Source organism: Adiantum capillus-veneris, chromosome 29, assembly GCF_014529385.1.
Source record: "Adiantum capillus-veneris isolate H3 chromosome 29, ASM1452938v2, whole genome shotgun sequence".
In the NCBI taxonomy this organism is placed as follows: domain Eukaryota; kingdom Viridiplantae; phylum Streptophyta; class Polypodiopsida; order Polypodiales; family Pteridaceae; genus Adiantum; species Adiantum capillus-veneris.
This window is the reverse complement of record NC_140959.1, coordinates 30,329,235-30,343,847: the sequence shown is the minus strand read 5'-3', so window position 1 is coordinate 30,343,847 and position 14,613 is coordinate 30,329,235. Positions and strand designations below refer to the sequence as shown.

Genomic DNA, 14,613 nt, shown 5'->3' with positions numbered 1-14,613 from the left:
CCCTCTCTTTGTGCCGAAAGGAAATGCCTATAGTCGATTTACCTCTAAAAGTTTCGACAATGAGCAAAAATTTAGCATTGGAAAATTGATCAACAATTTAGCTTTTGGTAAAATTGAAAAAAAATTATGTTTTCAGGAAAGGGAAGAAGAAGAGACAATTTCTTCCTCTTTCTCTTCTGACGATTTCAGCGAAGGCACTGGAAAGTTCGTAGCTCTAGGTAGGGGGTGACCTTGCATTTGCATCTGCGTGCGTATGTGCGTGCAGGCCAACGCCTTTACGCGGCATTCCGCAGAGAATCGATACACACACACCTGCAGATCTTCCAAGGTAAGAAATCACATGAAATTGTCTGTGTTTGCGGCCAATTCGCTGCTCTGTGTGTTTTCTGTGAATGAGTGAGTGAGGGAGAGTGCGTGTGTGTGTGTGTGTGTGTGTGTGTGTGTGTGTGTGTGTGTGTGTGTGAGAGAGAGAGAGAGAGAGAGAGAGAGAGAGAGTTTTTGAGGTCGATGTAGGGTGACCCTGTGGTCTTTGGTGGAATCTTGCCTCTTATAGGAGGTCACATGAAGACTGCGTATGGGACTGTCAAGTAATGAAATAAGAGAGAGAGAGAGAGAGAGAGAGAGAGAGAGAGGGGGGGAGAGAACCCTCACATCCATGCGTGATTTTTATTCAGAGGCACAACAGTATCGTGACTAAGTGATCTCTCTCTTGAACCACTAACTCTTGGCGACATTGTTAAGGGCCTGGTAATGGATCGCCACAGGGCGGCTTTGGAAATTTATGAAGTGCCTGGGATGTTTCAACAGGCTGCAGCCTCATTCAAAGCAAGCCTTCCTTTGTTGCTGACGCTTGCCTTGCTCTCCTCAGTGTATGAAACGGCAGTAGAGCGATCTGCCTTGCTCTCTGGCTTCTCTTTTTCGTCTCAGAATTCAAATTTCTCCTTTCAATTTGCACTTGATCCAAAGACACAGGCGGCGCAATCACCCAACGCAGTTAATACTGGAGGCCTCAAAAAGTTTGATACAGCAGATTCATTACTTTCGCGGCTTTTGACAGCACTTTTACCCCCTGATGATCAACCTTCCCAGCATGCAGGTTTGAAAGAGGAAGAACCAGCAGGCCACAAGGAGCAGCTCAAGCACACAGCTGCGTCTGTGCCAGGATCAAGTAGTAATGAAGGTAATGCTGTGGCCTCAGAAAGCCTGCAAACCATGGAGCATCCCCCGGCCTCTTCTTCTATGCAAGGAGGTCTCTCCGCTGATGAAGAGAATACGAGGGAAGCTCAACAGGAGATGGATGCCATTGATAATTCTGAGAGTACTCATGAAGAAGCTGGAGCAAAGCATGATCGGGTGAGCTTCGTAGGTGGGGATTCTGAAGATGATGACATGCAACTAGAACATGGTTTTGATAACTTTGGGAAGGTTGAGGATGACACAGATGTCCTTCCACGCCTAGAGATTGAGACTGCCTCCAATGAAACAAGAAAGGTTGTGCAAGAAAGTGCAATAGATGCAATTGACTTGACGTTTTTTACCGGAAAGTTGTTGGGTGGGCGCGGTCTGGATCAAGGAGCTCTGCCACATGGAGGATTGACCGTGCTCCTCATTTTGCTTCTGGTGGCGGTAGCTGTTACGGTGTTTCTTGCCGTCGTCGGATTTCAGCATGCTGCAGTCTTAGGATCTGTAGCTTTCAGTGTTGTTTCTACTCACATGGGCAAGAGAGCTAGTGCAAGGCAAGCTATAAAGTCGAGCTTAAAATCAAGCATCGGGCGGCTGATGTGGTTAGCGATCCTGCATGCAACCTTGCGAGGTCTGCTGGACCTCTTTTTCATGAAAACCCTTTTTGGTGGCATAATGGAGATGGAGCAGGTGGAGACACTGGTTCTGCGACTTTCTGCAGCTCCATTTGCAATTCTTGCACCATTTATGGATGCGGATGCGACAAGTCCTGGGATGGCTGTCCGCATTGGTTTATTTGTGGGTTTTGACTACTTATTCGATAGTGTTGCATATTGCATCTACATGATCGCATGCTGGGTAACCATCTTGGAGAGAAACTATTGGGGGCTTGGAGCTGTGACCAGAAGTGGCAACCTGGTTAAAGGCATGAAATGGCAGGCTTTGGTGATTCGGCTTATCGAGGCAGCAGTTTGTGGGCGGACAGCTCGGTGGCTGCTTCAGCATGTAATCGGTCAGTTTGCTGCGGCTTCTGTTATTTGTATAGCTCAGATGTATTTTCTGGTTTTATGGCTAATTTTCTATATGTCAGCCCGATCGCTGCACGATCAACCCTCACACTTTTCATATAGGACTCTTGAGGATTTCTTGGACAGGTTCAGATAGGCCAGCAAAAGGTTGGGCGTTTTGTATGAATATGGTGATTTTGGCATTGAGGTTAACCTTCTACACAGGCTTAGGACTCTTTATCAGCTGCAAATTGAAGTTGCCTTCCTTTAATGTGCAGTAATAATCTCCGACTGCATGTTGCAACATTTCATTAGGGGTGCACCTATGCAAATATGAGCTCCTTTGATTATTGCTTTGAATGCTGTCTAATCTGGGGGGGATTGAGGATCAGGTGAAAGCGGGAAAGGGTGGCTAAAAGGGGAGATGGGGACGCCAGGGGTGGGGGAGGAAGAAGAATGCTAGAATGCTAGGTGTTTTTAGACTCAAAAGGCATTTAAAACTGTGTATTGCGGAAGCTTTTATGGTTGGGATTTGTTATGTGATGGTGCTTTTTGCTTCTTAAAGATTCAATTTTAAGTTTCAAGAAAAAGTAACAGAGGCTGAAAACAAAGGATTTTTTTAATTTTTTTTTTCCGGCACCGGGGGAGGGGAGGAGATATGTATCAGACTTTAGTCAATTCGAAGGCATTCAAAAACCATGAAGTGTATGGTGTAAGCCTACACAGGTTGAGATTTATTCTGTGATGGCCCTTTTGGATTTGAATTTAAGAGTTTCAAGAAAACATAAATGAGGCCGAAGTGAATTTGGTTCATTGCTATTTTTTGATTTACCTCATGCTTTGTGAATTTTAGAGTGACCTATTATGCTGCCACATGAAGGTTATAATTAAACTTTGGCATTCGATGCAAAGCTTGTCAGTATGTTATTGTTGGGATTGGATTCATCTTCAAACTGGACCTGTGAGTTGTGCTTCCACCTGCATTTTTTTGATGATGTTTTACATGTAGCGGAAAAGATCCTCGGCACTTGATGTATGTGCAAGATAATGATGGGATTGTACTCGCGAACCCCTTCTTTCACACATACTCTAGCATGTGGTCTTCATTGAAGAGGCAATTCCCTTTAAAAAAAAGTGAGTCTGTTGGTACAACTAGAGTAGAGGACTCCTATTGTAGATAGCAAGAGTGTCATATTGTTGGTAGTTTGTCGTATTCAAGTGCATTGCATAAATTGTATTGTGGCATATTTCAGCTGGTCGGCCGATTATCTAATTTATTTGTATTGAAGATACTTCACGGAATAAACCAAATGCCAAATGAGCAATGGATCAAACTGGCTTAGAAAATTAGAATTTGTATTGTGGCATAAGCATCAACTTGATACCAATGTTTCCCCCCTCTTAGCTAGGCCTACATGGTCATCATCTAGTTTACCTTCCAAACATCCTTACGTAGTAATGGAACAAATTCCACTCTGAGGGATGAGTCATCCATTGCTACCAATCACTCTGTTATATACGACCCCTAGACGTTTTTTCACTTCTATAAATGAGGGTTTTGTTGTACTTCAGTTTCAAGTTAATAAGCATAGTGTTCTAGTTTTCTTTACTTTGTGTTTACTCTCTCATTGCTCGCAACAAACCATGGATACAACTCTGGTCAATTCCCCTTAACCCCAACAATTGCATGTGCTAATGCATCTAGCTCCTAAATCTTAACCCTAACTCTAATTTCACCTACACAGATTAGTCCCATCATAACCTCCCTTAGATTAAGTTGGTTTTTCCACTCTATTATGAGCTCTAAATAGTCCACTTGCTCTGAAGTCGAAAGTGCCCCCACATTATCTCTTAAGAGTCATCCTAGCCCATTAAGCTACCCTATCCTTTATTGTAGGCCGTCCACTGCTTTGTTGAGGCTTTATATGTTGGTGGTGGTCAATTAGCGTTGATCAAAACCTTGAGGTGAATGTCCTCAGTCAACCAATTGCTTCAATTTTCATTGATTAACCAAAACTGTCAACTTTTGGCATTGGTAAAGCTCATTCAAAGCAAAGAGTAGAAATTTGGCTAATTGTTTTAGGCTGAGTTAGCCCTCAAAACGTTCTTCTAAGATTGATGGATTGTAGAGAAATCAATGAGGAGATCTTAGCTAATGCTTGAGGCATTATGGTCCTTTGCAAATTCCAAGCAACATTTCTTCTGATCATTTATTTTGAGATCTCTTGTGTTCATTCAGAACCACATTGGCTCTATCTTGCCAATTTGAAGAGCATTGAAGGACTCCAAGCTTGTGTTACATCACTTTGGGGCTAACTCATCAAAAAATTGCCTCTACTAAAACCAAGTGACATTGTCATTTTGATTACTATATTTGGTCTTCAAGTTCCATTTGTGATTTGGGAATTATAAATTAACTTGCCTTCCTAAGATATAAAGTTCTATGCTGTCATTTTTACTACTCAAATAAAAGTCAATGTAGTTGAAGAGGAATAAGTCTCTAGTTTTGCGAATGGGATAATGATGACGTGGTGAAGTTTGAAACTACGCTAGTTTGTTTTTCATCTACTAGTTAGTTTGTCTTTACCCTAAGGGAGCATTAATAATTGGAAGCACCTAATCCATCCAAGTTGGCCTCTACCAAGTGTATATCCATCACTTTAAAAGGTAGCATAACTTGTTGATTTTCAAAATTATGTCTTTAGGCTCAAACTCAAAGCTTAAAGGAGAGAAATTGTGAGGTAAGCATTAAATTCCTAGTGTATGTCTCCTCTTACCTAGCTAGGCATAGTCACCATCTAGTTTACTTTCCAAGCATTCACAGGTCAAGGAATAAAGGTTCACTTCCTACCCATGAGTTGGCATGAGCCATCCACTCCCACCAATCACTTCATGTAGAGTGTTGTTGTAGGTATCTAGGTCATTGAGAGTGTGAGCCCTAAAGGCTACTCAACTTATTATATTCCTTTTCCATGTTCATCAAGCATAGTATCATAGTTTCCATTTGCTAATGTCTACTCTCTCAAATTTTAATCCCCCTTAGCCCAACATGTATGATAGGTTTTCAAATTAGGGTTTCCATTGTAAAGTCAAACGAGAAGCTTCACTAAAAAAAAGGACCTACAAAGGAAGTTCTTACTCAAATTTAGAGCACTCTCACCCACACGATGATTTACTTTCTTAGAGAGAATTCCTTTCAAGTACGTGATATTTTCTCTACCCCCCCCCCCCCAACCCACATTTCTTCTTCTCTCACAAAAGATGCATGAAAGCAAGATCTTGAGTAGAGGATGGTTGCAAGACATAAACAAGTGGTTTGAAAGATGGCATGCATTACACTCGCTACATAATTCCTCAATAGGCTCCCAAGTCAATAATCGTGATTATATACTTATCTTCCAAATCTGACCTCTCTCCCTCTCCATAAGGCTACCCAATCGGATGCCTTCGAGAGGGAGGCTAGTATTGCAAGTGCAAACTAGGCAATATAGAGCTATTAATTACTCGATTTGTGAATTTCTAAGCCTTGAAAGAGCACATTAATTGATGAAAAGGTCAAAATATTAGCATTTCTTATTGCATGGACTTGCAATTCTCATCATAGTGGAAAATTCCTTTGGGTGGGGGGGGGGGGGGGGGGGGGGGGGGTGTTCTACTTAGAAATCCGACTCTTTACACAATGTCAATGTATGATTTGTTTGACTTGCATGTCTACATGAATTAATTATCATGGTTAACTAGTGCAATAGTTACGAGATTTATTATTTGCAAGTTACAATTTAGTTACATGATGTTTGTTTTATCATGAAATCTCTCTCTTTCTCCTTTGCTAGAAACATCAATATCTATGATGTATTACGTGGTTTAAATAAATAAAAACCCACTATCAGGCATTCAAGATATTGGCAATATGCAAAGGGGGTCTACGTATTCATTTTTTGGTGGGGTTTGCATTATATCGTATAAAGAAAAGCTTGCTACACCTTGGGCCATATTTCATGATTGAATTTCCTTGAGCTACTAGCCAGCGTCTGTTTTTTTTTCACAAAATCATAAGAATATGCTTTTCTAAATTGACTACTACTTCAATGGACCATGTATAACAGGAGCACCGCACCCATTGCTTCAACAATCTAATTGAGTCAACTACATCCTCACTATATTCCTCCCATGCATTTCATAATTTGATTGGTATCCTTTTTTTTAAAAATTGTTTTTTTTTGTCATTTGCGAGCAATCAAATCCAATTCATGAGAATTAGTATCGATAGTAACACACACGCACACAGGTCCATAGTTTCCATGGTGCCTCAATCAACTATATTGCATTAGGGAAGTGAGAACATGCTCTAAGAAAGGAAGAGGAAGTCGCCAAAGGTGATGCAGAGACTAACAAATGCTAACAATTGGAGTAGGTGCCATTAGGAAACACTGTTGGATGATAAAACTAGTTGATGAAGTTCTTTAAGTGTTGACACTATATAGAGGGCACACTTTATCGTTTTAGGGTTGTTATCACGAGCGTTGATGCTAGTACTTTGTTTTGCAACCATTGTTACTTATCCATTAGTTGTACTCATGAGCTTATGAGCTTTGAGTCCTTGTAATCCAATTATCCTACTAGTTAAACATTACTTTGCCCTACCAATTGTACTCTCAATTTGACTGAATTATGTTGAATTGTAACTCTTCATTTTCAATCTATGACATTTAACATGTTCTTCTCTCCATTGATCTTAGTTTCTCTCTATTCAGTTTTCTTCTTTGAGACCGAGTTACTTCTAAATCTCAACTAGTAGCTCAAATATTTGGTCAAAATGTCTGACAAGATGCAAGCTTTGAGTTCTTATAAGCACAAAGCACGTAGGCCTAATAGATTGTAAGTAGTTGGAGAAGATGATTAGATGTTGCCAAGTAGGAAATTATAGCATGAATATGGCAGCCATTATCAAGGGATCATAAAATGGTAGTGTCAAAGTGTTGGATAGGCATTGTTCCACCTTAATAGTCACCACCCAATCAGGTTTACTAGAGGTTGAGAGAGATCACAACATAAACGAAATCCCAAAAATGCTAGGAGAGTAGCCACTAACGATGATTCACAAGAGGAAGACATGAACTGGACTTATCATACCAGAAGACACGATAAGTATCTGCATAGAGAAAGAGAAGAAGAACTAGAAAAAGATTTGTAAGGGTGGATGATGGGCTAGTAAGAAAAGGAGCTCACAAAAGAAATAGGTTGAGCTAAAACTTGACCTACCTACCTTCAAACAAGGGAAAAGGGCAGACCTTGATGCTCATATGCAACCTTTGAAAAGTGGGTAGCACTGAGTAGGATTGGAATAGTAGATTATGAGGAGTAATGTTGAAGAATAAAGCTAAGAGTTGGTATTACCATTATCCAACAACAAAATGCACATATATTATTTCATAAGAAGAATATTTCTCAAGAAATTTTGTTAAGACCACGTTCATAAAGTGATACCATGTGAGCTAGGAAAAATGAAGCAAGGTAACAAGTTAGTAACATATAAATTGAATGAAGATATGGCAAAAAACTAGAATATCCTCCTTTAGGAAAAAATCTAAGAGCTTGGTTTTTTAACGGCTCAAAATAACTAGAATCTAAAGGAGGTGGAGATATCCAAATCAACAAGAAGATTTGATGATCTTGTAACCAAAGTTTTGAAGGTAGAGCATAGTAGAAAGCACAAGGAGAGTAACACTTGATAACTCTTAAACCTTAGAGTCAATGTATAATAATTCTAAGAAGGAGAAGGATAAATGCAAAAGCAAAAAGGTAGTTGGTCATGTCACTAGAGGAGCTAACATGTCATTTACAAAAATTGAATGAAGAGTAACAAGCTATGCTCTACTCACATTGCGCATCAACATATTTCCTATATGACATTTTGATTGTGTCCCTCAACCCTATTCACTCCTTAGCTTCTCTATCTACCAATGCAAAGCATGAGAGAGGTGATGGAAGTTTCAACCACTCCTTGGTAAGGTATGTAGCACCCACACAAGCAATGATGCTCCTCTACTAACCTTTACACTCTAACACTCAAGGTCACAACTAATTGCACACATATTGCATTCATTATAACAATTTAAGAATCAAGCATGAAGATTAAGAACTCAAATTACAAACTTTAAAGAATCGTTCAACCTAGCAAGCATGCATTCAACAAGTGAAGATAGAGAGAATAAAGAGAGGGAATGAAGAACTCCTTTGCAATAAAGCCACCTTCTCACAAGCATAGTAGGCTTGGAGGAGGCATAGTTAATATAACCCTTGGAATGTCTGAAAAGTGGAGATGGACCTTAAACCTCAAGCATTATCTTCTTGCCACAAAGTATGCACCTTTGACGATATGGAGGAAACCTAATTTAGCAATGATGGGCATCATTCAGGAGGCCATTGATTGGGGACAATCTTGAAGTGTGCATTGGATTTCAACACCAATCTATCAGTTTAAGCAGAAGCGGATGTCACATGCACATGGATCTATGTGCCAAGTGTTTGCAAGCCAAGGTGTGTTTATTCGATCTAAGATATATACCGACAACTTTGTGAGCCTGTTCGCAAGAGTTGAATGTTCAGACAAGTCCATTAAATAGGTCTTCCCATTTTGGAATTGTCAAATATAAATGGTTTGTATATGTGTTTGATGAGTGTTGTTACACTTTGATGGATATCCAAAAACACCACAAGTAGCCTAGGATAAATGCAATATGTCGGTCTAGCTCCCATGTCAAATGGATCACTAACTTGTGAGATGCGGACCTCAAAGTACCCTAAAATTATGTGTGCATACACGTGCATATTTGTGAAAATTTGGAGGAAAAGTAAATTGACATGCTCCTTGAGGTTTTGGGCCACACGATGTGAGGTTTTTCTCTTGCAAGAATCAAGGTAAGTGCAGTAAACTTGAGAGTTTATTTTCCCTCTCACATTGTGCCCCCATGACATGCAAATTCAAGATCTAGCTCTCACACCTGACGGTTGTGGTGACTTGCAATCTTCTAGGCCTAAAACCCTTATAAAGGCAATCATTTTCACCCCTCATATATGCATCAGTAGTGCCCCTTTGAGAGTCTTTTTTGCATTTTGGGTATACATCCTTTTTTTTTTTGGGTACATGCCTCACACCCACTATAGCCCCTGCTTTAGCCATAAGCCCTTGCATCATCATTCATCATCTTTAAGCCCTAAAACTCATCCCTAAAGCTTAAATATAGATCTATATTTTCATTCACCCCATTTGCAGCCATCTTCTCTCTCACATTTGGTGCTTGCATCAACCCCATACATTCCATTCGGAGATCATGTGCATGCCACATTGCAAGGAGGATACATCTGCACAACATCTACATTTTTGTAGCCATCATTAAGCCCTAGAATTCTCTCACATTGGGTGTGCAATTCACCCCCTACATCCGCATTGTGGCCATCCACAACCCACATCAAGCTTGATCTCATTGATGCATCAATTCATTCTTGGAGATGCTTCATCGTAAAGATTACCAAGGTGCTGACCATCTTAGAATATATTCAAGTTGTGCATGGAGGTATTGCATCTACGTAAATTTAGCCTCCTATTGCCTATTGCTAGTAGTGTTAGGCCGGAGGGTTGGTTCATGGCACTAACCACTGAGGCACGGTGGATACCATGTTTTGACAACCAATGTCTCATGGTCCACCCCCTCCCATCCTCCTTTTGCCATGGTAGAAATACGGGCTACAAAAATCCTCGGAAAAATCCCACATAACCCAAGACACCACTCTAGCAGCACCAAAAGACCCATGGGGGATAGTGCATTTGAAGAGGATATGATCAAAGTTACAGACACATTCGCCCAAGTGGACCTGTCACAGTTGGGTCAATTTGCATATAAATGACATGGATCCAAGTCCACTTCTGAATTCCTGCAAACAACTCCTCCTTCTCTGGATCGGACTTATGACATAGATGGTGTGGGTACTTTCGAACCACTTTTTTTGGTGTTAGTATGATTGAGCCTTGGAGGGGGTGCAGCTGCAATTGTGGGTACTATACCAGCTGTTGTTTCAAGTTAAGATCCTATTGTGGTTGGATCCTCCATTCTAGATCCAATCGGATCGATAGGAGTACCAAGTGCGGCTGTAGGATTCTCATCCAATTTTGACGGTTACCACTGTTCCTATTTCGGCTGGATCGACAATATTAAGAGCTTTCGGCATATCAGGACCCAGTGGTAAGCATCTTGGGCTCAAGTACAACAAATTTTTAGGGAAATCCGATGAAGATTTGGATTCTCATATGATCAAGTGGTGTGCACTATTGGAGGGTAGTGGTGATGTGGTGCATAAAGAAGCGGTATTTGAAACCACCCTGAGTGGAAAAGCTTCAAAGTGGCTTGAAAAATATCTGGTTGATTATTTCAAAACTTTTTTAGATATTGCTGCGATGTTTTTGAAAAGATTCTGTATGAGGAAAACTACTCCACAAATGTTAGAGCGCTTGCGATTGTGCAAGCAAACAAGGTTCGATTGTGGACACTTACACGACTAAGTTCTTTATATTACTTCAGAGAGTGGGAACGGCACGTCACTAGACAAGATGATGAATCCTTATTATGTCTAGGGTTTGTGGAAGAGTCTCCGAACCACAGTGGCTACAATTGACCCAAAAATGGTATCAACTGGAAAGAGTTATGTTGTCGGCCCAGGTGGCAAAGAGTTCTTTAGGTGTTCCCCATTTAAAGAAATACAAGAAACAATCAGTAGAAATTGATTTCGAAGAAGATAGAGACAGTGAATCAGAAGAGGATACGAGCAACAAAGCGGATGAAGATCCTCCTGCCCAATCAACAAAGACTAAGGAAGCCAAAAAGGAGGCCATAGCGACGCTGGTAGGAAATGGAAAAACCTCAGAAGTGAACACCACAAAATTACATTGTACCAAATGTCGGAATGATGGTCATGCGGCTAGTGATTGTGCACTAAATAAACTTTGATGTGAACACCTCAAAATTACATTGTACCAAATGTCGGAATGATGGTCATGCAGAATGATGGTCATGCGGCTAGTGATTGTGCACTAAATAAATTTTGATGTGATATTTGTCAGATGAAGAATCATAACACTAGTGAATGTGCACTAAATAAACTTTGATGTGATATTTGTCAAATGAAGAATCATATTTGGCAAACTCAGCCAAATAAATAGCCGAGTTAAGTAGCCAATGCTTTACAAGTTCCGCAGCAAGAGACTCGGTCAAAATTATGAGGGCCCTTTAAGAGACCAAGGGGGATATGGTTGGGGTGCAGGCCTACCGGATTTCTATCCACCAAGGCAAAAGCATTGCTCATTTTTTTCGGATGATGATCATTGGTGCAACGAGTGTAAGGAGACTATTGAATACAACTGTAAGAAAGCAGAAAAATGGAAAGAGCCCAGTAGAAACATGGTGTTTGTTAAAATAATGACAACAAAGAAAGGAATAGCAAAAGAATTCAAATCCTTTGATCCAAAACTCCAAGTAGTTATCTATTCGGGAAAATAATTTCATCTGAGTCGAAAGGTGGTTTTGAAACTCACTGTAGAAGACCAAATAATTGTTTTACATGAAGCGGTGAAATGGGTAGAGAAAGAACTGATACTATTACCTCAAGTTTGTCCATAGGAAAACCCAAGGGGAATCCCGGACTAACTGACACAACCTCAACCTTGTAAGTTGCTGGTAGGAGATAAACCGCCACCACGAAAGGAAAAACGTGATGTCAAGGTAGTCGGTGATGTTTCAATTGAAGAACCAAGCAATACTGCATTGGGTAAGGACCCGATAAATGGAATTTATAGTCTGATATGTGGGAAGCGATGGTGCAGTTAACTATACAAATGAAGTTGGGGGATATGCTCGATTGGTACCTGTCTGCAAAGAGCAGTTGAGAAATCGACCACACAGGGACTAGCAACAATTAAAAAAGCATCGAAAGAGTTGGGTCTTTTGACAGATGATTGAGTCCCATTGATCACTGTGCAGCATTGGCGTATAACATTAAAAATGTACTTGTAGATGGAGGTTCATGAGTCAATATTATGACATGGGATACATGTAAGAAGTATGGATGACAGAAAATTGAACTGGTCCCGTTTTTTGTTCGCATGGCGGATCAAAGGAGGGTTCGACTGCGAGGCCTACTAAGGGGTGTGACTTTTGACATAGGGGGAATACATTTTGTGGTGTTGGATCTTCATGGGATGTAAGCAGATTCTCAGAAGTTGTTGGGCCGACCATGGTTGTGACAAACCAAGGTGAAACAAAATTAGGTCCATCATACATTTGTATTAGGGAGAGGATCAAGGAAGGTACAGGTTTGCATCAACAAGCCAATCATGTTTGTGAGGAGAGCCGACCCATTGTAGTTGATTGTCTAATAATTTTGCAATCATTTGAGCCATAGACCTTATACTAGCTAGAGCTTTTGCCCATTTTGTGAACTATCTATTGCCACAATGATGCATTGACTTTGAGTGCTATTTTGCTAGTAACAAAGGCCCTACAAAATCTATTACTATTCTCGGCAAAAGGTATTATGCTAATTACTGGTCTCAATGGTATATTATTACACAGCATGAAGTTGCACAATGGCATACTCTCAATGTTAGAACTACGATCTTGTTTGGTCTATGTGTGCGTGTGTGTGGGCGCATGACGAAGTACTCTCTCTCTCTCTCTCTCTCTCTCTCTCTCTCTCTACCCCCCTCCCCCTGGGTGTTTGTGTAGCAATTACGACTTGGCACGAGGATACATGGTAGCATTTGCAAGTGTGAGTTAAAATAGCAAGGTTCACTTGTAGAAGTATCTGCAAAATTTTCTCTCTTTGTGCACAAACAACAAAACTGACTCTCTCTCTCTCTCTCTCTCTCTCTCTCTCTCTCTCTCTCTCTCTCTCTCTCTCCTCTTGCAGGTAGAGCGTGGCAAAATTTCGTGTACTTCAATGCTCTATGGCAATGTTGGGCATCGCAACTCTGTCTTTGTCCACATTTTTTGGTATGTTTCGCCTGCAGTGTGTGTTTCTTGATTTCATTGTTTGCATGTGCAAGTGTGTGTTTCTTAGGAGTGAAGCCTGCAAATGCATTCAAAGGGAATGCATTTGAAATTTATTGCTATTCTTTGAAATGCTATTTTACTATACATCTCTAACTCTTCATCGTGTGGGAAAATGTAAAAAACGTTTGACGCAAGATTAGGCAATAAAGACAATGAATTAGATAAATATATAGTGAAATAGCATTTCAAAAGTTGGCACTAATGTTCACGGGAGTTACAGTAATCACTACCTCCTGTTGTCACGACACTCAATGAGATACACTATTACAATGCTCCCCCAATAGGCCCTCTAAACTGCTAAAACTAAAAAGGGCATTTGAAGGATATCGAACCATCTTGAGGTGATAAGAGTACATAATCAAGTCATCTATCAATGAGCAATAGGTTCCACTTTCTCTTTTAGAACATATTATGGCTTGTAAAATGTCCACATAGTTGGTTAAAGAGGCGGTATTTCGATCTAAGGGGCAAATATTGTATTGTAGTTTTTTGTGGAAGGATATGGTGGCTCATTTTGACTCTTCTTTCAGAATGTGTGTGGCTTGTAAAACGTCTTTAATCGATTAAAGAGACGATCCTTGGATTTGGGGGCAGATATTAACTGCAATTGTTTCGAAACGAGATGGTGGGTTGTATGTACTATTCGAAGGCCCCCCACAATGAGGCCTATGAGAGAGCCCCTTATCCTCCACCCATAGTACTTTGTGTAAGGTGCACGGCCAATATAGTGGAAACCCCCAGTTATGAGCAGAATACGGCCTCTCTAGATGTACACATGACACATCATCATGGTGTCTTGTATGGTTGTCTCTCAACGTAGTGGTGATGGGTTCACACCTACTCTATCTCTAGCTCTGCTTCGCCATAGTTTTTTGGCTTTCTAAGGAAAGCCTTAGGGGAGAAGAGAGTTGGGCGATATTTGAAATTTTTATTATTTTTTGTATTGATTGGACGTACCTCTTCATGTGAATAATTGAAATCTTCTCAATGGGTCTTTTCGACTCACAACCTATACCTTTTAATGTTGTGAATGGGTCCCTACAATTTCACAGCGTTGCGTGATCGGACTTTCGTTTCATTTTATCGTTTTAGAATGCCAACGTGAGGCTTCCACCTTGTTTATCTAAGTTTTTGCTTGCAGTCTTATTGTTTTAGAATGCCAACGTGAGCCTTCCACCTTGTTGGCCTGCCCCAAAGGGGTGAGGCCTTAGTGATGCCTCCCCTTTTTGGCTAATAAAAAAGGGGAGGTTATTTCAAAAAATAGATTTTACATCTTTTGAAATTGATTATGATTGGCTTATTTTATTTTGTTGGAAGGG

The 14,613-nt window shown here is 40.5% G+C and overlaps 1 protein-coding gene across 4 annotated transcripts; it reads left to right on the top strand.

Annotated features, from left to right (window-relative positions):
• The first annotated feature begins 160 nt into the window (after positions 1 to 160).
• On the top strand, positions 161 to 2,549 carry LOC147418984 (uncharacterized). Of its 4 annotated transcripts, none has more exons than XM_086505611.1 (2): positions 161 to 328; positions 742 to 2,549. In XM_086505611.1, the coding sequence occupies exons 1-2, from the start codon at positions 254 to 256 to the stop codon at positions 2,344 to 2,346; spliced, it is 1,680 nt and encodes a 559-aa protein (XP_086361737.1). In that variant the 5' UTR covers positions 161 to 253; the 3' UTR covers positions 2,347 to 2,549. The 4 variants fall into 4 exon arrangements, with proteins under 4 accessions (XP_086361737.1, XP_086361738.1, XP_086361739.1 ...); XM_086505612.1 differs by having other exon boundaries at positions 172 to 328; positions 675 to 2,549; XM_086505613.1 differs by having other exon boundaries at positions 182 to 328; positions 514 to 2,549.
• The last annotated feature ends 12,064 nt before the right edge of the window (positions 2,550 to 14,613 follow it).